This window comes from Sycon ciliatum, chromosome 4 (genome assembly GCF_964019385.1).
Source record: "Sycon ciliatum chromosome 4, ocSycCili1.1, whole genome shotgun sequence".
Classification (NCBI taxonomy): Eukaryota; Metazoa; Porifera; class Calcarea; order Leucosolenida; family Sycettidae; genus Sycon; species Sycon ciliatum.
This window is the reverse complement of record NC_088646.1, coordinates 12,862,514-12,888,693: the sequence shown is the minus strand read 5'-3', so window position 1 is coordinate 12,888,693 and position 26,180 is coordinate 12,862,514. Positions and strand designations below refer to the sequence as shown.

At 43.2% G+C, this 26,180-nt stretch overlaps 1 protein-coding gene across 1 annotated transcript in view; it reads right to left on the bottom strand.

Moving 5' to 3' along the window:
• LOC135814559 (von Willebrand factor A domain-containing protein 8-like) overlaps window positions 1-26,180 on the bottom strand; it is a 61,626-nt gene that overhangs the window by 34,889 nt on the left and 557 nt on the right. The window contains exons 2-16 of the mRNA XM_065327693.1: window positions 24,497-24,571; window positions 23,969-24,024; window positions 23,199-23,273; window positions 22,429-22,643; window positions 14,750-14,813; window positions 14,250-14,414; window positions 13,784-13,833; window positions 9,676-9,784; window positions 9,318-9,419; window positions 4,133-4,204; window positions 3,643-3,747; window positions 2,713-2,799; window positions 1,659-1,736; window positions 1,089-1,249; window positions 457-570 (exon numbers count right to left, since the gene is read on the bottom strand). Coding sequence (XP_065183765.1) covers window positions 457-570; window positions 1,089-1,249; window positions 1,659-1,736; window positions 2,713-2,799; window positions 3,643-3,747; window positions 4,133-4,204; window positions 9,318-9,419; window positions 9,676-9,784; window positions 13,784-13,833; window positions 14,250-14,414; window positions 14,750-14,813; window positions 22,429-22,643; window positions 23,199-23,273; window positions 23,969-24,024; window positions 24,497-24,571 — 1,528 coding nt within the window. The remainder of the gene's footprint in view (window positions 1-456; window positions 571-1,088; window positions 1,250-1,658; window positions 1,737-2,712; window positions 2,800-3,642; window positions 3,748-4,132; window positions 4,205-9,317; window positions 9,420-9,675; window positions 9,785-13,783; window positions 13,834-14,249; window positions 14,415-14,749; window positions 14,814-22,428; window positions 22,644-23,198; window positions 23,274-23,968; window positions 24,025-24,496; window positions 24,572-26,180) is intronic.

Genomic DNA, 26,180 nt, shown 5'->3' with positions numbered 1-26,180 from the left:
CACATTCAGCAACATCAATGCAATCACCCGGGGCACAGCAGCCCATCTACCGGACCACTTGGCAGTCAACTGACCCTCTCCTCAACAGTGATGGAGAGGAGGGGGGCAATCACATTGTGAACACAATAATAGAAAAGCTGACAGGATCGCTTTTCTAAATACTACAGTGCTGGCAACTGAAATCCGACCCCTGAGCGGTGCGGTGCTCACATCGCAAAGACCCAACACGGGATAGTAAAACTACGAAATAGAGACCGCTAGAATGTGAACGCACCGCTAGGGGTCGGATTTCAGTTGCCAGCACTGTAGTAGTGTGAATAGATGTCAATGGCATGCACGTAGACTGTATTAGTATTGGCCAAAGCATGTTCAAAGGGACTAAACAGTTCTAAACGTGTGCTGAATGCTTGAAATCCAATGAACACAACACAAACATACTGTGCCAAAAACACATACCGTTTGGCCATCTCCTCATCGCTCACACCAAGTTGCTCCTTCAAGTGCTCATACCGATCGTGTCTCAACAGCTTGGTACCATCGTACAGATTTAACTCACGATCATGCAGCAGCCTGCATACAAATCAGAGCAGCACCCCAAGGCGTTACTGACTTACACAACTGAATTACATCTATGATCTTACAAGTCAAATAAATCTCCTTAGTACAATGTGCGGCGCAAAGACGACACGTAGCAGATGCTGACGGTCTAGGATAAAAACCATAGTGCGTAACATTTCAAAACTAAGTCAATCTACAGTCAAGTATCACCCATTTCTTGCACTTAAACAGCCAGCACGACAATACGCACACTTGACACATGCTTCTAGCGACAGCGAGACAGCTGTCTTCTCCATAAGAGTATTCGTATGAACATATTACACTGTGTTCCTACTGCTCTATAACCTTGCACAACCAGCCAAGCCGTTCCGATTTCAGTGCAAGGCGTGTTATCAAATATCTACAATTATCCACAAAACCCACACATACTCTCAACGCATGCACATGTGTACACAAGCATAACATCAGTATCAACTACTATCAAGAAGAGGAATTTAGAAGTAGAAGGGTAGCAGTGAGTAGCAGCTCACCTCTGTAGTACAGCCAGTGTTCCGGCATTGATGCGATGAAGACCGTCCAGTACGGCCAAGTTACCATGGAGAGCAGCAGTTACCAGGGGCGACGGACGCCATGATGTGTCACCGTTTGGCAGCGTCATACGTTGCTGTAGCAAGTCTCTAGCCGTCATGTCCTGAACACATACACACACACGTACACACACGTACACACACACGTGCACACACACACACACACGCGCGCGCACATGCACGGTATGTACAAATGCATGCATACACGCACGCACTCACGTGCACACACACGGATGCACCAAGTCACAAGCAATAACGATAGCATGCTAGAAGTCAAACACTGCATAATAACACAGGCTCAACAGGGACAGAACAAACACATGGAACCACATACATGTACATGTAATAGAACCTACGATAGGGTAAATTGAATACTAAGTACATCCTGAACTTCAAGCCCAAGAACTAACCAACATGGAAATAAATAACCACGCTAGTCTTCTACAATATTCCATTTCAAGAGCTTGATTGCCTGCAGTAAAGTGTATCTCCATGTACTTCGTAGTAGCTTACCTGGTAGAGCAGAACTGATTCACAGTTATACTGCAGAACATCCGCAAAGTAACGTGCCACTGCAGTCTTGCCACAGCCCTGTCAAACAAAGACACAAACACCACACATGCGTGTACAGGTACATGTACCTACACAAATATATGACAAAATCCTGTACATACGAGGTGAATAGCAATTTCTGGACATGAAAATAAAATAGAGCCCCACTGACTGTGTGTTTTACATTTTTCATATCTTTTTGTATCTATTGTATGGCCTAATCCTTCATCTTTCCAAATATGTGACAATTGCTCATGCTGTGATCCCAGAGACTTTATAGCAAAACGTTTTCGACAGGCCAATTTTTTGGCCTAAATTTCAGTGTATGGAATTCTGGACATGAAAGTAAAATAGCGTCAATAGGCATCCTATAATGCACCATTTTTGTTATTTTTTCTATTGGTGGACTGCAGTTGGCCTCTTCACACTCCCAGCCAACAGGTCCAAGACTATACAGTGTCTGAAGTGGAGTGCACATGGGGAAGCCAACGATTCGTCCATTACTTCTTATTTTACTCAAAATTCAAAACTCTCATGCGACATAGTACCACAAAACTTGTTGAAATGCCTCACAAGCAAAGGCTATCAACAAGGCACCGACACCAGGAGAAACTACAACAGCCCAGCTGTCAACTACGGCAAGAAAAAACTTCATCAACCTGACTGGCTTGACTCTACACGCAACGAAAAATTATTTTACTCGAAATGTCCAGAAATGTACAATGTCCAGAAATAGCAATTCACCTCGTACACTATACTAGTACATGCACATCAAACATGCACTCATACAGCTATGCATTCATGCAAACACATACAGCTATGCATTCATGCAAACACATACAGCAGTGCAAAGGTTCTCCCAAATATAGATACATGTACTAGGCAAGGTCTTCAACTACAACAGTACACTGAGTTCTTGGCTACTGCACAGTGCATGCCATAGTTTACTGCACAGTGCATGCCATAGTTTACTGCACAGTGAATGCCACAGCTTACTGTGCAATGTACCACTCACCTTAGGTCCAATAATGCATACATCACCAGCGCTATGGCTAAGCAGTAGCTGAGCAAGGAGACCACTGTGGAAGTCTGTCATTACGAACTGTCAGCATTAACACACATAACATGTCAGAAAGATAATGAAGATAATATTATTATGCCACCAGCAACCATACCGTAACTACTTTGTAGGCAATCATGGCATCAACCATAACTACACTGTATACCAGTAACCATAATAATGATAATTATACTGTAAACCGGTAATTAACCGGTACCTGCAGTATAATATGTACTGATGTGCTAGAAGTACATGTACAGTGCTGCTCAATGAAATCCGATCATGTGAGTCAAGTTTGCGTACTGCACCAGTTCACATCCCAGCGTCCGCAGGTCTAGGGCTGCACAGAGCCCAGCACGTACTTGACTCATGCGATCGGAATCCATTGAGCAGCACTGTATTTCCAGTACTTTTTAACATGTATGATGATGACAGCATGAGATAACGCGGAGGACACACTGCGTTAAAAACAGTGTTCCTGACTGCAACCAAAAACTGTTGGTCGAGTCCCAGCCTTGCGACCATCTGAGCGTTCTGCTTGACCTCATGAGGTTCAGATAGTCGCGAGACTAGGTCTCTGCCAACGCTTTCTGGTTGCAGTCAGGAACACTGTTTTTAACGCAGTGCGTCTTCCGTCTTGTCTTATGCTGTCATCATCATACATGTTAAACTATCAAGCAAGGCTTGTATATACTTCTGGTACTTCAGTCATGTAATGCGTAGAAGAGATGGAATTAGGAGAAAAGTCAATAGTGCTCTGTTCCATGCAATCACACCTTGATATGAAACACTCCTCTCGAGTCGAGTCAAACTTCTACCTATGTACATTTCCTCGAGCTGGATGTGGTGATGCGGAGATTACGCTGATACCGAAACCGTACTCACCGACTTATCGGCAGCCTTCTCAGATAAACAGCCAGCTGGAGTCGTGAAGTTTACTGCAGATCCATTCTTGTTTGCAAGTTCCACTTCAGCATATGAGTGGCCATCCTGTAGAACACAAGCCCAAAGCACAATCAATTGAAGAAAACATTTCAAGTACAACAATTCGGAATGACACTTCATGCAACTTTAATCATTCAATGGAACAAAATTGTTTGATGGCAGCAACACAGACCAATACACAGTCACGCTGCAATTTGACACAATCAATCAGAAAGAGTGGATCATTTCAAGTGAGTAAGGATAAGACCAAAGCTATGACAGGCACAAAGAAGAAATTGAGAGGATAATGAAAGCAAGGACACCCTCTTGACGTAACTACAGATCATATCTCACAACGGTACTGTCCCCTGTACACCTTATCTCAGAACTTCATGCCATCCCCAAATGCAAACAACAAACAGCAGATTAAAATCAGTGTGATGTGCCTGACCTCCTTTTTCACCGAGACTTGAGACAGGGCATATGGCTGATTGTCCACACTGGTGCTCTTCAATGAGAAATGCTGGCAAAGGAGCAAAGTGGAACAGAACAGATTAGACCAAACATGCAATCAAAATGTGTCACATGACACACATAACAATGAACATCAAGCAGCACATACCACCCCAAAGAACACAGTACTGTACAGGGCTGTGAAGTAGAGTAACCCTCTTGCGCATGTTGTACGTAATGTAATGATTGATACGTACTTTCGATATTGATTTCGCTGGTGCACACGTTGGTGCAGTGCTGGTACACGCGCTGGTGCACGCGCTGATGCACGCGCTGGTGCAGCCAGTTGTTTTCCGTTGTACGTGATGCAGCTTGTTGAGGAGAAGGGTTTTCAATATCTTGTGTTTAGTTCTTCTTGCTTCTGGCCTGGTCGAGGTCGTGCTTTTTTCTTCTGTAAACTTCTTGTGCATTTTGGAATTGAAATTAATAATTATAGTCCAACTTATATCCTTGCGCTGGTCTGGTGGTGGATAATTCCACAACAATGTGGTACCGAAACCCGGTTTTGAGTGGACCGTTGGCGCTTTGTGGTTAGGTTCTCGGAGAGTATTAATTTTGTTATTTCACTGCCTGTTTCAGTAGTAATGGCGTCGTCTGCTGGACATTCCTTGTTGCGGCCGTATCGTGGAGGAGATGACGACCTGGAAGCGTTCTTGCTGAAATTCCGCGTGGTGTCACGGATACAGAAATGGACGTCGGAAGCTAAAAGAATGGACCACTTTCCTTTATTCCTAGACAAGGACGCGTTCACTGTTTGGAGTGCGCTGCCGGACGTCGAGCAGACCAGTGAGGAGGTTGTCCATGGTGCGCTCCGAGCCGCTTTCTGCATCACGCCAGCAGAGGCGTATAAGAAGTTTGTGGCCAGAACTCTTCGTCGGGGAGAGAGCGTTGACGTCTACTTGGCCGACTTGAGGAGGTTTCTCCGCCAGAGTGGTCATATTGAAGCGCGTGACACTTCGTCAGGGAAGTCGTGTGACCCAGTGCTCCTGGAGCAGTTTCTGCTCGGCATTCCGCAGGTGCTGGCATGTCAGGTGCGCCTCCAGCATGCCTTGCACTGTATGACTGTGGATCAGTGTGCGGATCAAGTTCGCGTGTTGGTTTCTGCAACCCAGGTGTCGGCTGCACCAGTACAGGGTGTACGTTCTGCGACATTTGCAGCGACGTCGTCTAGTAGCAGCGGACCTAGCAAGCGGTCTGTGTTGTGTTACCGGTGTAATAAGGTCGGCCATATTCAGCGGAATTGCCCGCAGCTACCTAAGTCACCAGCATCCGGCGAACCTGTTTGCTATGGTTGCAAGGAGCGAGGCCACGTCCGCAGTGCGTGCCCCCAGCGGAAGAGGTGTGCTGGAGCAGCTGCGAGTGAGGATGTCGGCCATGTCTGCGTCGCGTCGGAGATTGATGGGCCCGCAGTAGCGTTGCCACGGATCTTCTTGCCTGTGAAGCGTTGTGATGCGGTGGCGTTTCGACGTTGTGTTGCTGCCATCGACTCGTGCTCAACACACACGTTGGTGTCTCGTCAGTTGGCAGAGGACTTGGCACTGGAGGTGACGACGTCAACACCTGATATCATCACCGTTGACGGCAATACACTCAAGGTATTGGGCTCGGCTGTTCTGGATGTCGAGCGGGTGGACGAGACGGTATTTCTGCCTTTCTCGTCTGTGTCTGTATCAATTGTTCCGGAGTTGAGTGTTGTGAATGCGGATGTGCTTCTGGGCCTCAACCTGATATCGCAGCATGGCGGAGTCGACCTCAAGTACGCGGACTCCAAGCTCGTCGGAGCATCTTTCGGTCAAGCAGCTTCAGCTTCCGCAGATGTGCCCAGTTCGGACGTCCGCAGTGATGATGGTGATTCGCCTCAGCTGCTACGCCATGTTACCGTGGAGCATGACGGGGAAGATGTCATTCTGACCACTGCGGATGGGTCAGTTCGTTGGCGCGCTGATGTTGGCTACTGGGAGCTTACGTGGGCATGGAAAGACGAACCCCCCACGCGTCCAGTCGGGTCAGGCATTGGTGAATATTCCCGGCATAGCCTGTCAACAGACCAGGAGTCACAGTTCTGCGAGGAAGTGGACATGTGGATCCGCAATGGATGGTTGGTACCCCATGACCAAGCAGTCCATGGTGAGCCTGGTGCTGTGTTGCCCTTGTTGGCGGTGGCCCAGACGCACAAGGAGTCCACCCCTGTCCGCCCGTGTTTGGACTACCGGCAACTCAACAAGTTGATTGTGTCGCATCCAGGTTTGGACGTGCCTGTTTGCCAAGAGAAGTTGCGTCAGTGGAGGTCTATTGGCAACGCCGACAGCCACGTGTTGCTGGACATCAGCAAGGCTTACCTCAACATCCGCATCGCGCCAGCTCTCGCCAAGTTCCAAACGGTCGTCTGGAAGGGCCAGCTGTTTGCAATGGAGAGGATGGGCTTCGGTCTATCGATTGCGCCCAAATTCATGGACATAATCGTCAAGTGGGTCCTCCGTGCGTATGCTGATGTGGACAACTATGTCGACGATTTGTATGTTCCGAAGCCTCGTCTGCGTGCTGTCACCGATCAGTTGTCGCAGTATGGGTTGCCCACCAAGCCAGCGGAGCCAGTCGTCTCTGCTAGGGTACTTGGTCTGCAGCTGTCAGAGTCTGCAGATGGCCAAGTGAGGTGGAAGCGTCGTGGTGACGTCATGCCGACCTGTCAGCCCGATGCCATCACACGACGCGAGATTTTCAAGTGGTGTGGCAAGCTGACCAGCCACTATCCTGTCGGCTCCTGGCTGCGCCCAGCGTGCAGTTATCTGAAGCGTCTGTCTAGCCTTCAGCCTGGATGGGATGATCCAGTGTCTCATGAAGTCGTCGCTTGTTGTGCGGAAGTCCTTCACCGTCTGCAGACCGATGACCCTGCGCAAGGTGTGTGGTCAGTTCCTGAAGGCGCACAGTGGTCGTTGTGGTGTGATGCTTCGGACATCGCACATGGTGCTGTCATTCAGGCCGATGGTAGGATCGTCGAGGATGGCTGCTGGCTGCGGCAGAAGGACGACCGGCGACACATTAACATCGCTGAGCTTGACGCCGTGATCAAGGGATTGAACCTTGCCGTGCAGTGGCAAGTGAAGGAGCTCACGCTATTCACCGATTCCAAGACTGTGGCTGCTTGGTTGCAATCGGTGCTTGGCAATGTGTCTCGTGTTCGCGTCAGCGGCCTGCAGCAGGTACTTGTGCAGCGCCGTCTCCAGATTATCACTGATCTCGTCGCTGTCACGGGCTTGACGGTCAAGGTCCAGTGGATCAGCAGTCAGCAGAACAAGGCGGACCAATTGACCCGTGTTCCCAGCAGCTGGATCCGATGTGGCAAGACGCTCCTTGCTCGGACTGCACCGTCCGTCACCGCTGCGGTGGTGACCGTTGGTCCATTCTCATTGGACAGAGTATCTGCTGCTCAGAATGCAGATCCTCGGATTGTTTCGACTCGCCAGCAAGTCATCAATGGTGCCCCAGTTACTGATCCTGCGTTTGTCAAGGTCAAGTCACAGTTCGTAGTCCATGATGGTATGCTGTGTCGAAGTGTGAAGTTGCCGCCCAATGATGCAGTCGTCATTCCTGTTATTCCTAGTTCACTCGAGTCCGATGTCGTTCGTGCTGCTCATGTGAACTGTGGTCATGCGTCTTGGGAGGGTACATGGCGCTTCCTCCGCTCGAAGTGCTATTTCCCGAACATGGCTGCCCAATGTCAGCAGTTTGTGCGCCACTGTTCGCCGTGTGCTGCTGGTGGTGAGAAAGTGGTGGATGTTGAACTGCTGAAGCGTGATGTTGGTGCTGCAGATGCTGTTGCGGATGTGCCTGCTGCAGATGCTGTTGCTGATGTGCCTGCTGCAGATGCTGTTATTGTTGTGCCTGCTGCAGATGCTGTTATTGATGTGCCTGCTGCAGATGCTGTTATTGATGTGCCTGCTCCTGGTGCTGTCCCTGATGCTGGGTCTCGGTTTGATCCCCGTGATCCTAATTATGTGCCGCTTCGAACCCCTGCCGATGATCCTGCTCCGTATCAGTTTCGCCCATATGGCCTCTGTCAGCGTGGTTCGCTTGCACCCCCCTCAGCGCTTCCGTTAGTTTTGCTTTGTGGCGCTATTTAGTATTTGTGGTGGTATTTTCTTTTGCATACCACCAGGGGGAGAGGTGAAGTAGAGTAACCCTCTTGCGCATGTTGTACGTAATGTAATGATTGATACGTACTTTCGATATTGATTTCGCTGGTGCACACGTTGGTGCAGTGCTGGTACACGCGCTGGTGCACGCGCTGATGCACGCGCTGGTGCAGCCAGTTGTTTTCCGTTGTACGTGATGCAGCTTGTTGAGGAGAAGGGTTTTCAATATCTTGTGTTTAGTTCTTCTTGCTTCTGGCCTGGTCGAGGTCGTGCTTTTTTCTTCTGTAAACTTCTTGTGCATTTTGGAATTGAAATTAATAATTATAGTCCAACTTATATCCTTGCGCTGGTCTGGTGGTGGATAATTCCACAACAGCTGCCACTTGTTCAGGTTTTTCAGAGAAACACTCTGATTTTTACAAGTCATTCCGACAAGCTGACCGAAGACACTAAATTTCGTAGATTCCGATTTTATACAGTACTGTCGGGCGCCGAAGAACGGAGCGCCAAAGAACAGCCAGGCTAGAATTTCACCAAGCACAGCATACCAATGTACACACGGTGACTCAACTGTGGATAGACTGTAATATATGAAAATAAGAACGGTCTAGGCTAGGAGGCTGACCCCCCAGTTCTTCGGCGACCGACAGTACTGTAGACTAGTATTAAATTTTATAAGGACTGACCAGCGCACTCGTTGGTACTCGCTGGTCAGTCCATATTTTCTCCGGATGGTGAAAATGCCAGGATGCAATTTGTCAGCTCTCGTTATGCCCCTTGGCCCCCAGCCGGGGGACACCCCTTCAGATTTCTACCGACAGAAACGTTAGCAGCCCTGAGCACATCTCAAAATTATGCAATGTCTGTACGCTGGAGATACACAGATGCTACTCTTATAATATGACTTTACACATGCATGCACACATACCCCCCCCCCCCCCCCCCCACACACACACACATGCATGGACACAAACGGATCTTCCAGCTCACCTCGAGGCAAGCCGCATACGCCTTCTGACCCTCCGCGGTCAGCATTGTGTTTGGGTAGAGCACTTGTAGCAGCACAGCCACTGGCATGTCCGGCGCAAGATTCTACCATCAGCAATGCAAGACAAGAAGCAACCCAAAACAAAGCATATCGTGAGCATGGGAATAAAAATTGCGACCGTGTGAGTATTTGTATTTATTCAACATTTCCTGGCTCGTCAAACGACTGCCAATGACAAATGAATGTGAAATGAATGGTGATAGCCAACCACGGCAACTACCCGAGTAAAATACGGTATGTGACTTATCATGAGCAGACTTTAGTTGTTACTTGTTAGTGTAACAGTGAATCATAACATACCAACATAGCCGCCAGATCAGTAATAGAGTCGAGGGGATAGTCTGGCAAGCCCAGGGTGTTGCCCTCTGTTGACGAGATGGTACTTGCGACAGATAATAGAGTGGTCAGTCTGCAGACATAAATAAATAAAATAAAACAGGTCAGAAAAACCATGAAATAGCCCAAACTATCACGTAAACGGCTATGATGATCGAATAAATTTCGCCCTAAACAAAAGAGACTACAAGAGCTGAGTTTTTTTTTAAATTCTCTATCACCCGTCTTGTTTGGAGAGCGAGTGACGCCGCTCGGTCATGGCCGTCAGCTTCGGCTGGCCCATGGGTAATGTCTTCTTCGCCAGGAAACAGGCAAGCTTGTGGAAGTATTTTGAGTAGTGGAGCAAAAGGCGAGGGCTTGTTTCGCATTGGTACGTTCAACGTCCGTGGACTTACTTCAAATTTCAAAAAAAATCAACTTATTTCAGACCTCAATAAATACAGAGTTGGACTCCGCTGTCTTCAGGAGACTAAAATCTCCGAAGGCTACGATGGAAATATTGACAACTACCGTCTACTGTGTCTCTCGTCGTCGTGTCGACATTATGGACTCGGATTCGTGGTGGAAAAGCAGTTACTGCACCGAATATATAGATATTGGCAGGTGTCGGACCGTATCGCCGTGCTACAGTTATGGCTCTCCGGGAGAACGCTGTGCTCATTTGTAAATGTCTACGCCCCGACGTCAACACGCGTTGCAGCAGACCATTCATGCCTAGACGAGTTCTACAACAGCTTGCTGGAAACAATTCAAAAACTAAGGTCTTCATCGCTGCTGTTCCTGATGGGAGACTTCAACGCAAAACTTGGGAAACGACCACCCAGTGACGGCCACTCCGTATCCTATGCTGGTTCACACTCAAGGGGCCATCGCAACTACAGCGGCCAGACTTTGGCTGATTTCGCGTCCAGCAATTACCTATTTGCCTGTAACACGGCGTTTCAGCACCGTGCAGAACATATCACCACATGGACAGGCTGGCGCCACAACCCTAGTGGAGGTCCACCTTTACCCATTTACAACCAAATAGATTATATCCTTTGCCGTCACAGTGAAAGGTTTGTGGTGACGGATGCCAGATCATATGCCGGGACAAGCTTAGAAAGCGATCACCGTCTTGTGCTGGCAAACCTCAACCTGACTAAGTTGTACAAGAAGCTCAAGAGGCCGCCAGTAGCCATATCCAGCAACGCAAAATTCAATATATCGGAATTTAGTGACCCGACCAAGAAAGCAAAGTACAGAGAGGCTATCAACGAACATCTACAGGACCTCGGCAGAGAGCAGGAAGGTGTCAATGCGGAGCAACATCTGCAGTATATTGTGAACGCTATGAGTGAGGCAGCAAACACATCGGTGGGCCGCGTCCCTAAAACAAACAAGACACATAGAAATGGCTTCAGCGGGGAAATTGAAAAGCTAGCAGCAGAGAAACGCAAACTGCGTCTCGACATTACGGTGTGCAGAGATGGAACGAAGGTAAAAGAAATGAAGACGCGACGCAACAGGCTGGCACACCAAATTCGCCGGGAATGCCTCAAGTTAGCATCGACTCGACTGGACGAACGTGTAGCTGAAATAGACCAAATGAAAGACGACGCGAAAATGTTCAAAGCAACACGACTACTGCGCCGACAGCAGCAGTCACCAGTTGTGGTTGAAGACTCTGATGGCAAACTCATTGCACAACCTAGTGAATCAGTCGAAGCATTAAGGCAACACTTCCGTGCTATATTCTGTGATCCTGCTCTGGAGTCATCTAGGCTCTTACGGACAGAGGAAGACCTTAAAAACCCTATAAAGCAGCCAGAGGTACATGCCGCAGCTAAGCGCTTGAATAATGGCCGAGCTTCGGGACCAGATGGGATACCTGCTGAACTTATCAAATATGGAACACCAGCACTGTTCTCGAACATTGCCACTACATTCAACAATTATGCCAAAGACAAATCACTCAAGCTAGGCGATGGGCTACTGATCCCGATACCAAAGCCGGGAAAGAAAAGAGGTCCTCCTGGAAATGTAAGGCCAGTTACCCTGTTGAACACCCTACGTAAACTTCTTTCATTGGTCATCCTGACGCGGATCAAGCCAGCTATCAACGGGTACTTGTCACTGAACCAGAGCGGGTTCCGGTCAGGGAGAAGTACTGGAGACGTGGTATATAGCTATCGGTGGTTATCAGCAAGATGCCAGCGTGTTGCGTCGGAGATCTCAATCTTAGGCATTGATATGTCAAAGGCATTTGACACTATATCAAGGGTCAGGCTGATCGATGTACTGTCAACAGTCATTGATCATGATGAGCTGCACATCATCCAGTGCCTTCTGACAGACACCACAATAAAAGTAAAGCTGAATAACATTCTCAGCCAACCATTAGTCACACATAATGGAACCCCACAAGGTGATTCTCTATCGCCAGTCCTGTTTACTGTCTACCTCGAGGCTGCATTGAGGTTGATTCGAGAGCGACTCTCACCGCGACCAGCATTGGATATTCAGCTTCAATTGCCCAATGAAACAGCGTATGCGGATGACGTAGACTTCATCAGCACCAGCCTACAATATTTGCATGACAATCAACCCGTACTATCATCCTCGTTAGCGGAATACAATTTAAAAATGAATGAAGCCAAAACCGAATATACTACAATTAAAAGAGAAAAGGACAGAGTAGACGAGCGATGGCGGAACACGGTCAAACTAGGATCGATGCTTGGAGTGGAGGAAGATATCAGTCGGAGAAAACGTCTAGCAACATGCGCCTTACATCAGCTGTGGGTGATATGGCTAAGAGGTAACCATGCCCGTGAACCCCTTCGGATTAGGTTATACGGCAGCTTTATTCTCCCAATACTTCTTTATAACTGCGGCACATGGAGCCTGACAGAGACTCAAGAAAAGAAACTTGACTCGTTCCACCGCCAGCAGTTACGAGCAGTCATAGGGGTCAAATATCCCCGTATAATACGCAATGAAGCACTGTACAAGCGCACTGGCTCCAAGCCACTCAGCAGAATCATCCAGTCTGCTAGGTGGAGAATGTTTGGCCACATGCTTCGACTAGACACCTCATCCCCGGTCCAGCAGGCTATGTCAGCATACTTTCAGCCAGGAAGCTCAGGGTTCCGAGGCCGCCCGAGAACAACACTCCCGCGATCCATCAACAACGACCTGAAAAATTCCAGATCCACAAACTCCCTCACATCACACGAGGATCTAGTTGCACTGAGGCAGCTCGCCCAGGATCGTCGAAAGTGGAAGGAACTAATGTGTGCTGTGTGTAATGGCTGAAGTTATACAATTACACTAGATACCCTTAACAATAATAACGGATACAATTACACTAGATACCCTTAACAATAATAACGGATACAATTACACTAGACACTCTAGATACTAGATACTCGGTACTCTAGATACTAGATACTCTAACAATTTTATCAAACATTATGATAATTACCACATCAAATGCTGCGGAGACCTATCCAGAATCGGCAATATGCTGGCCCTGGCCTGGAGATCTGCAACTATAATCAGCTTCTACTTTGCAACACTAACGGATTAGTCCCCTTTGTCGATTGATGGATCAATCGGTAGATTCGGCTCTGTTTTTCTTTCCTTTCTTTCTTGTTTTGAATTGTACGTTGAACTCATTGGATTTCTTTGTATTCTGTATCTCGTTATCGTTATCGTTAGATTTCCCTCTAGCCCTCTCGCTTAGGATGAGCTTTCTTTTTTATGGCAGCTTAAGCGAAGGCTATATACCTGCTTTATGCAGGTTGATGCCAACGCGAACAAGCAAAATAATAATAATAATAATAATAATAATAATAATCACCCGTCTTGATCATGATTGAATTTCTCTTACTGAGATGGTACGGGTCATCAGCATGTGACCATAACTCACACAATCATGCAGAATATCAGTAACATTGCTGGTGCTGCGAAGCGTTCAGGTGCAGCACGTACACATCAGGAACATACAGCAAGGACTTCAGACACTTTGTCAGGAACATACATGCGTCTGGCAACCTGGAACAACCTGGAACATAATGCAACAGCTTACTTGTCAGTAGAGGCATTGGGCGCAACCTGCTGCATCAGCGCCAATGCATCCTGGAGATAGAGGAAAAGACCAAAAAAAGTTAGAGTGCATTCAAAGCACGAGTACATGTATCATCGCCACACAGTGGTGTGGTGTGACAATTACTTCAGCAAATAGTATAACCTAATGGAAGCTCCAGTCATCACTGGAGCACATAGCCATAGTCACTGCAAAGTCCAAAAGTGAAGACAGGATTAGGGTTTTAGCAAAGAAAAGGACACAGGAACTACAAGTTACGCTATTGTCCACTAGCACCACCAGTTACTTGACAATCAGCTCATGCGATAACATGCTTTTCTTTGCTATAAATTAAACCTTGGCTCTCCATCCGAGTCCATCCTTGCACAGGATTAGGTAGTGGTAAAACAACATGGCTGCCGTGTGAATTTACTATGTTAGTGGAGGCCACGCAACAAGTGGTACTCACAGCAAAGTCCATGTGGCGCACGTCTCGGCCTTGGAAGCGAGAGCGAAGCGGTGGGTCAAGGGGATTTCCCTTGTAGCGGGGCACTGGCAGGCCAAGGGCAATGACACGGAACCTCTCACTGACACGTTTCAACTTCCAGTTGTCCAGCTCAGCCTGAGAGCTACTCTACAATAGCACGATACCACAGGGAAACGAAACACCATTGCCAATATTAACTGGATGTACCTAAAGTTACACAAAAATCATTGACAACAGTGGAAGGATGCAACAGTAAGCACACACCTATACAAGCATAGCTTTTAAGTTTGGTATGCCAAATCCCATAGCTTACTGAACTAGGAAATCCTTTTCAGCAGCACTGGCTGACACCGACTACTGCACGTCACAGTTGTTGAGTGTGAGCCAGTGCTGCTAACAATGGTTCAGCAAACACACTGGCTATGGAGATTGTCAAACTACCATCAAAATAGCGACAGTGCATTGCTGCTTTGCGGCCATACCTTGACCAGTGCATCATAGCGAGCAGCTGGTATCAGGAAGCAGCCATCTTCCAATTGCATTTCCCTAGTTGGTACAGCAGCAGGCAGGAAAGAGAGAATAGGATTAGGACATCATACATTCACCACATACAAAGGGCAAACATCTATATTGAGTTATTGACACAGAAAGACAGAACGATAATCACTCTATGCACGCGCAAGAAAAAACAACAAACCGCATGCATCGGGACTCAAGGATTTCAAAAACCAGTTTTCGTGCTTTCCCGTCAAGTGAAGCTGAGTTCATAACTGGCACATGTATGCGGTGCGTTTGCCATACATGCGAGCCAAGACGGGCGTCCAGGCTTTTCACAGAAAACAGCAGTTTGTGTCATATTTACTGTAAACCCGGAAAGTTTTAACGACCAAAAAGTTTAACCTTTTTGTAATTTTGGCATGATAACGTGCAGAAAGTTTAACGATGGCTACCTGGCCACCCATCTGTAGCTGTATGCGCATCTTTACACAGACATCTCAAACCGGGTTTGCGATAACGTTTCTTCAAAACGAAAAAAAAATGGTCGCTAAAATGTTAGACTTTGTGACTAGTTAGACTTTCTGGTTTTACAGTAGGTTGAGTGATGCCATCGACTACAAAACGAAGTAATATTTTTACCCCGTCAGTCACAGTGACTGGCATGCACACCCAAATCCGCTGAAAAACACACGTTGGAATTTCCATTTCAGCGTTTCCAAAGGCATGGCGCCAAAAAACCCAGTAAAATACGCACAAAGACAAACACGGGTCACGAGTTCTCAATGCACTTTGGGACTGGAAATCACCCATCCAGTTCCCAACAAGCCCTTCATCCTGGTGCTACCCTCTGCTTCTCAGCCATGGTCTTAGACCAGCACACTATACCTGCATACAGCCCTCTAATCCAACCACAATAATGAAGTACACGTGTTTTCAACCAGCCCGGATGTACACTGTAGTGAACCTATAATGCTCAAACACATTCATACTGCAAATCAAACACATTCATACTGCAAATCAAACACATTCATACTGCAAATCAAACACATTCATACTGCAAATCAAACACATTCATACTGCAAATCAAACACATTCATACTGCAAATCAAACACATTCATACTGCAAATCAAACACATTCATACTGCAAATCAAACACATTCATACTGCAAATCAAACACATTCATACTGCAAATCAAACACATTCATACTGCAAATCAAACACATTCATACTGCAAATCAAACACATTCATACTGCAAATCAAACACATTCATACTGCAAATCAAACACATTCATACTGCAAATCAAACACATTCATACTGCAAATCAAACACATTCATACTGCAAATCAAACACATTCATACTGCAAATCAAACACATTCATACTGCAAATCAAACACATTCATACTGCAAATCAAACACATTCATACTGCAAATCAAACACATTCATACTGCAAATCAAACACATTCATACTGCAAATCAAACACATTCATACTGCAAATCAAACACATTCATACTGCAAATCAAACACATTCATACTGCAAATCAAACACATTCATACTGCAAATCAAACACATTCATACTGCAAATCAAACACATTCATACTGCAAATCAAACACATTCATACTGCAAATCAAACACATTCATACTGCAAATCAAACACATTCATACTGCAAATCAAACACATTCATACTGCAAATCAAACACATTCATACTGCAAATCAAACACATTCATACTGCAAATCAAACACATTCATACTGCAAATCAAACACATTCATACTGTAAATCAAACACATTCATACTGCAAATCAAACACATTCATACTGCAAATCAAACACATTCATACTGCAAATCAAACACATTCATACTGCAAATCAAACACATTCATACTGCAAATCAAACACATTCATACTGCAAATCAAACACATTCATACTGCAAATCAAACACATTCATACTGCAAATCAAACACATTCATACTGCAAATCAAACACATTCATACTGCAAATCAAACACATTCATACTGCAAATCAAACACATTCATACTGCAAATCAAACACATTCATACTGCAAATCAAACACATTCATACTGCAAATCAAACACATTCATACTGCAAATCAAACACATTCATACTGCAAATCAAACACATTCATACTGCAAATCAAACACATTCATACTGCAAATCAAACACATTCATACTGCAAATCAAACACATTCATACTGCAAATCAAACACATTCATACTGCAAATCAAACACATTCATACTGCAAATCAAACACATTCATACTGCAAATCAAACACATTCATACTGCAAATCAAACACATTCATACTGCAAATCAAACACATTCATACTGCAAATCAAACACATTCATACTGCAAATCAAACACATTCATACTGCAAATCAAACACATTCATACTGCAAATCAAACACATTCATACTGCAAATCAAACACATTCATACTGCAAATCAAACACATTCATACTGCAAATCAAACACATTCATACTGCAAATCAAACACATTCATACTGCAAATCAAACACATTCATACTGCAAATCAAACACATTCATACTGCAAATCAAACACATTCATACTGCAAATCAAACACATTCATACTGCAAATCAAACACATTCATACTGCAAATCAAACACATTCATACTGCAAATCAAACACATTCATACTGCAAATCAAACACATTCATACTGCAAATCAAACACATTCATACTGCAAATCAAACACATTCATACTGCAAATCAAACACATTCATACTGCAAATCAAACACATTCATACTGCAAATCAAACACATTCATACTGCAAATCAAACACATTCATACTGCAAATCAAACACATTCATACTGCAAATCAAACACATTCATACTGCAAATCAAACACATTCATACTGCAAATCAAACACATTCATACTGCAAATCAAACACATTCATACTGCAAATCAAACACATTCATACTGCAAATCAAACACATTCATACTGCAAATCAAACACATTCATACTGCAAATCAAACACATTCATACTGCAAATCAAACACATTCATACTGCAAATCAAACACATTCATACTGCAAATCAAACACATTCATACTGCAAATCAAACACATTCATACTGCAAATCAAACACATTCATACTGCAAATCAAACACATTCATACTGCAAATCAAACACATTCATACTGCAAATCAAACACATTCATACTGCAAATCAAACACATTCATACTGCAAATCAAACACATTCATACTGCAAATCAAACACATTCATACTGCAAATCAAACACATTCATACTGCAAATCAAACACATTCATACTGCAAATCAAACACATTCATACTGCAAATCAAACACATTCATACTGCAAATCAAACACATTCATACTGCAAATCAAACACATTCATACTGCAAATCAAACACATTCATACTGCAAATCAAACACATTCATACTGCAAATCAAACACATTCATACTGCAAATCAAACACATTCATACTGCAAATCAAACACATTCATACTGCAAATCAAACACATTCATACTGCAAATCAAACACATTCATACTGCAAATCAAACACATTCATACTGCAAATCAAACACATTCATACTGCAAATCAAACACATTCATACTGTAAATCAAACACATTCATACTGCAAATCAAACACATTCATACTGCAAATCAAACACATTCATACTGCAAATCAAACACATTCATACTGTAAATCAAACACATTCATACTGCAAATCAAACACATTCATACTGCAAATCAAACACATTCATACTGCAAATCAAACACATTCATACTGCAAATCAAACACATTCATACTGCAAATCAAACACATTCATACTGCAAATCAAACACATTCATACTGCAAATCAAACACATTCATACTGCAAATCAAACACATTCATACTGCAAATCAAACACATTCATACTGCAAATCAAACACATTCATACTGTAAATCAAACACATTCATACTGCAAATCAAACACATTCATACTGTAAATCAAACACATTCATACTGCAAATCAAACACATTCATACTGCAAATCAAACACATTCATACTGCAAATCAAACACATTCATACTGTAAATCAAACACATTCATACTGCAAATCAAACACATTCATACTGTAAATCAAACACATTCATACTGCAAATCAAACACATTCATACTGCAAATCAAACACATTCATACTGCAAATCAAACACATTCATACTGCAAATCAAACACATTCATACTGCAAATCAAACACATTCATACTGCAAATCAAACACATTCATACTGCAAATCAAACACATTCATACTGTAAATCAAACACATTCATACTGCAAATCAAACACATTCATACTGCAAATCAAACACATTCGTACTGCAAATCAAACACATTCATACTGCAAATCAAACACATTCATACTGTAAATCAAACACATTCATACCGCAAATCAAACACATTCATACTGTAAATCAAACACATTCATACTGCAAATCAAACACATTCATACTGCAAATCAAACACATTCATACTGCAAATCAAACACATTCATACTGCAAATCAAACACATTCATACTGCAAATCAAACACATTCATACTGCAAATCAAACACATTCATACTGCAAATCAAACACATTCATACTGCAAATCAAACACATTCATACTGCAAATCAAACACATTCATACTGCAAATCAAACACATTCATACTGCAAATCAAACACATTCATACTGCAAATCAAACACATTCATACTGCAAATCAAACACATTCATACTGCAAATCAAACACATTCATACTGCAAATCAAACACATTCATACTGCAAATCAAACACATTCATACTGCAAATCAAACACATTCATACTGCAAATCAAACACATTCATACTGCAAATCAAACACATTCATACTGCAAATCAAACACATTCATACTGCAAATCAAACACATTCATACTGTAAATCAAACACATTCATACTGCAAATCAAACACATTCATACTGCAAATCAAACACATTCATACTGTAAATCAAACACATTCATACTGTAAATCAAACACATTCATACTGCAAATCAAACACATTCATACTGCAAATCAAACACATTCATACTGCAAATCAAACACATTCATACTGCAAATCAAACACATTCATACTGCAAATCAAACACATTCGTACTGCAAATCAAACACATTCATACTGCAAATCAAACACATTCATACTGCAAATCAAACACATTCATACTGCAAATCAAACACATTCATACTGCAAATCAAACACATTCATACTGCAAATCAAACACATTCATACTGCAAATCAAACACATTCATACTGCAAATCAAACACATTCATACTGTAAATCAAACACATTCATACTGCAAATCAAACACATTCATACTGTAAATCAAACACATTCATACTGCAAATCAAACACATTCATACTGCAAATCAAACACATTCGTACTGCAAATCAAACACATTCATACTGCAAATCAAACACATTCATACTGCAAATCAAACACATTCATACTGCAAATCAAACACATTCATACTGCAAATCAAACACATTCATACTGTAAATCAAACACATTCATACTGCAAATCAAACACATTCATACTGTAAATCAAACACATTCATACTGCAAATCAAACACATTCATACTGCAAATCAAACACATTCGTACTGCAAATCAAACACATTCATACTGCAAATCAAACACATTCATACTGTAAATCAAACACATTCATACTGCAAATCAAACACATTCATACTGTAAATCAAACACATTCATACTGCAAATCAAACACATTCATACTGCAAATCAAACACATTCATACTGCAAATCAAACACATTCATACTGCAAATCAAACACATTCATACTGCAAATCAAACACATTCATACTGCAAATCAAACACATTCATACTGCAAATCAAACACATTCATACTGCAAATCAAACACATTCATACTGCAAATCAAACACATTCATACTGCAAATCAAACACATTCATACTGCAAATCAAACACATTCATACTGCAAATCAAACACATTCATACTGCAAATCAAACACATTCATACTGCAAATCAAACACATTCATACTGCAAATCAAACACATTCATACTGCAAATCAAACACATTCATACTGCAAATCAAACACATTCATACTGCAAATCAAACACATTCATACTGCAAATCAAACACATTCATACTGCAAATCAAACACATTCATACTGCAAATCAAACACATTCATACTGCAAATCAAACACATTCATACTGTAAATCAAACACATTCATACTGCAAATCAAACACATTCATACTGCAAATCAAACACATTCATACTGTAAATCAAACACATTCATACTGTAAATCAAACACATTCATACTGCAAATCAAACACATTCATACTGTAAATCAAACACATTCATACTGCAAATCAAACACATTCATACTGCAAATCAAACACATTCATACTGCAAATCAAACACATTCATACTGTAAATCAAACACATTCATACTGTAAATCAAACACATTCATACTGTAAATCAAACACATTCATACTGTAAATCAAACACATTCATACTGCAAATCAAACACATTCATACTGCAAATCAAACACATTCATACTGTAAATCAAACACATTCATACTGCAAATCAAACACATTCATACTGCAAATCAAACACATTCATACTGCAAATCAAACACATTCATACTGCAAATCAAACACATTCATACTGCAAATCAAACACATTCATACTGCAAATCAAACACATTCATACTGCAAATCAAACACATTCATACTGCAAATCAAACACATTCATACTGCAAATCAAACACATTCATACTGCAAATCAAACACATTCATACTGCAAATCAAACACATTCATACTGCAAATCAAACACATTCATACTGCAAATCAAACACATTCATACTGCAAATCAAACACATTCATACTGCAAATCAAACACATTCATACTGCAAATCAAACACATTCATACTGCAAATCAAACACATTCATACTGCAAATCAAACACATTCATACTGCAAATCAAACACATTCATACTGTAAATCAAACACATTCATACTGCAAATCAAACACATTCATACTGCAAATCAAACACATTCATACTGTAAATCAAACACATTCATACTGTAAATCAAACACATTCATACTGTAAATCAAACACATTCATACTGTAAATCAAACACATTCATACTGTAAATCAAACACATTCATACTGTAAATCAAACACATTCATACTGTAAATCAAACACATTCATACTGTAAATCAAACACATTCATACTGCAAATCAAACACATTCATACTGTAAATCAAACACATTCATACTGCAAATCAAACACATTCGTACTGCAAATCAAACACATTCATACTGCAAATCAAACACATTCATACTGTAAATCAAACACATTCATACTGCAAATCAAACACATTCGTACTGCAAATCAAACACATTCATACTGCAAATCAAACACATTCGTACTGCAAATCAAACACATTCGTACTGCAAATCAAACACATTCATACTGCAAATCAAACACATTCATACTGCAAATCAAACACATTCGTACTGCAAATCAAACACATTCATACTGCAAATCAAAGGATCCAACTGGCAGCTGCAGCCAATAGGGTCAATACATACCTGTTTTCCAGCAAGTTATTCAGGACGGGTAACACATTGCGCTCAGCTTTCTCAATACCATCGAGAATAAGGATGCGACCTTCCAGAGCAGCTCGCACGGCAGCCTGGTCGACGTAGAAAGCAGTTCCACCCTGGATTTCACGCCGTTGCTTCAAATCAGACTCGGTTGTGTCGCGGGATAGGGATACATACTCCACCTCCCGCTGGGTTAACTCCTACAAGAGAAATCAGGGGGGGGGGGGGGCAAAACACTGTATTTCCAGTGCCACACAAGAGATTTCTCTACAAAGGCAGTCACGTACTTCCAAGAGCATTAGTTTGAACACAGGATGTGAAAAAGAAGATATCGCTGTGGAGCTCCATTCAGTAGCTACACAATGTAGAGAAGAACTGCAAACTACATCACGCGAAATAATATACGTTGACAGAATTCACTCTCTCAAGCAAGGACGCCGGCTACCAACGGCTGCCAAGCACTCACAACATAGGCTGGGAGGGGCACAATGATGAAGTGTGCACAACGTGCGTGCAAGCCTGTAGGACGAAACGGTGCTGCACTCTTTCATTTTTTCAGATCTGCAGAGCACCAGCAGTCACTTGAAAGTTGCAAGCAGCCATTTTATCTACGAAATGCGTAGGGATGACATCACGGTGTCACTGTGCATGCAGCCTATTTACAATAGGAACACAACTGCAGCAATGCATGCAAAGGTGCCAGTCAACAGCTGCACCCATTGCAAATAGTTCAATGATTGAGAGATGCGCCTTACGCAATACTGCATGGCAAGGTGACGGCGCAGAGGGCCGGGAGGTCCAATGAGGAACACATCTTGACCAAGTAGATCCTGTACAAAGTACACAAAAAAAAGATGGTAAAATACACAAAAGTAAGTATTCTCATATCGTTGAGAACCACAAGAGGAATGCTACAAGGCCCAGTTGGACTGAGATACATGTCATAGTCAGACAATTTTAAAAGGTTTGTTTGGCCACCACATATCAGAACATAAAACACCCGTCCACGGTACGTACCTTACTTCTACCAAAACAATGTTGAATACTGAATAGTGTACGCAACTAATGTAGAATTCTACTTCCATGCACTGTAAAATACCGTTGATCCCCCCCCCCCCCCCCCCCCCCTCACACACACACACACACACACACTGTGTCGCTTCCCGGCTGGCTTTTCAGCAGAGGGCGGGAACTAGATCAAGGCCGTCAAGGGCAGTACATGTACTACGAGTATGTACAACTACACGAAAGATCAGAGTTGCCATGCTGGAGCCTGGATTGTGCACATTTTCATCCGCAGGCACAACTGCGCTGGCATGTATTGTGCACAGCAGTGCATGCGTCAGTTCAACACTGTATTCTGATGGACGCGCTGAAGTCGCTTCACAGATAGAAATTTGACGGGGGGATTAGAGAGAGGACAAATCAACAGTACTTTACGCCGGTACATGTACACGTATCCTGATTATCCAAAGGAATTAGTACAAGCTGAGATGAATTATTGGAACACCGCTGAAGAACATACCTTTTGCATAATCCATCGTAGATGGTTTAGGACAGACTGGCCAGGTTCGAGTGGCACTGGACAAGGAAAAAGAAAGAATTGTTTCAGAAAATTAGCAGACAATTTTGACAGTTTTCTTAGGGCAAGTTCGATAGGTTGGATTCGGATCGATTGAGTGGATCCTTTGGAGCCACCAAGGTCCAATCAAACGCTACCCTTGATCGAATCTGGAATTTTAGTGATTTTTTAGGGTTTCCATGAGAGAAAGCAACGATTTCTGCAGCATCACTTTTATTCCCGCCATTTGTACACATATCAAGTATAGAGTACGATTTTTGGCAAAAAAAAGAATCCGGTGGATCCGGTCAACCCTGCTCACGGAGGCGTTCCATACATCGAGTTACAGCAATAAAGCTTTAGCTTCCCTTATCTACTAGTATACCTTTACATGTATAAGGCTATGCACCTAGGTGCATCGAGCACTCTCTTGAGCTGACGCAAAGCACTGAGTGTAGATGAGATAGCGCATACATCATGATATGTACTCACGGTGCTGAGTGGGGACTAGTTCAGGCTTATTAGGCTGACTTAGCGTAACACTGGCATCGCCAATGGACACTGAATCTGAAACACAAATTCAATACAAGCATACAATACAAATAGGAAGCGCTCTCAGCCACCTTAATCTTCAGAAGGAGTGTATCGCTTGCCATACCAAGAGTATATTATCATTATGCCATACCAAGAGTGTATCGCCTGCCATACCAAGAGTGTATCGCCTGCCATACCAAGAGTGTATCGCCTGCCATACCAAGAGTGTATCGCCTGCCATACCAAGAGTGTATCGCCTGCCATACCAAGAGTAAATTACTCTCAATAGTGTGCAAGAGTCGTGACTTGGACGCCTGCAAGCCAGACTTTCACATGATCCACTCCACTAACTCCATACGATCTTGCAGCACGCCTGTGTTCTGTTTGCAGGGGACACATGGTGAGACACTCTGCTATTCACTGGCTAGAGAATGTGTTGGCAGTTGTAAACAATCTTAAGGGGGGGGGGGGGGGGGCTACACACGTTCACAATGCCAGGAAACTAAAGATGTATTGCTACTCCGAGTTTCATGGCATTGGGCTAGATTTCTGCGCAGAGATGAGGTTCTCTACATTGTGGCACACGCAAGGAAAATGCATACGGATCTGATGTACACCATTCAAATTAGTGAGAAAACTGCCAAATTCGGAACGGGAAACTCCCAGTGCAGTTTCTGAATAATACAACTGCACCGAAGTGGTAGCATTTACGTACAGTACTGGCCAAAGAAATCCAACCTTATGAATAAAAGAGCGTCGGGCGATACGCAGCCCTAGCACTACACATACTGGTCTGTGCACTCAAACGCGGCGCTACTTTATTCACGAGGTTGGATTTCTCTGGCCAGCATTGTATATACAGTCGACTCCACTTATCAAACTCGCATATAGAAAATTTCCTGATATACAGTACTGTCGGGCGCCGAAGAACGGCCAGGCTAGAATTTCACTAATTTTTAAGAACGGTCTAGGCTGGACGTTTTGCAGATAAGAACGGAAACCGTAATGTACACTATAATGTACACTCAGACGTATAACTCTGCATAAATGTACATGTAAGACGGTAGCATTGAATAAGAACGAAACTGCTGTGTTAGCTAAAAATAAGAACTGGCTAGGCTAGAACCCTGACCCCCCAAGTTCTTCTGCGCCCGACAGTACTATAGCGAACCATTGTCCATGTCCCTGTTTGAACCCGCACAAAACTGACCCTTTATAACAAACAGTTTCCGTTTATAACGAACCAAATCCTGTTGGGGTGCTTGTTGGGTGCTGTTGTGCACTCATACTGTCATGGGCCACATATCAGTCAATCCCATTCATGACTTGCTGCTTGTATAGTGTGAGTGCATTTCTGTTATAACGAACTTCGGTTATAAAGAACTAATTCTCCTGCACAACGGTGTTCGTTATATCAGGAGTCGACTGTATGTGTGTGTGTGTGGGGGGGGGGGCAGGCGCGCACGTGTGTGTTTGCATGCAGTGTGTGTACATAACCCATAGTGGATATCTTGCTAGCTCCTTGACGTACTCAACATGCTATGTGCGGGGAATGTCTGTCAAAATCCGATGAAATCTAATAGCTGCTTGGATGACGACTACGCCATAGCTTAGTTCTACAGAGCATCATCATAAATGAGGG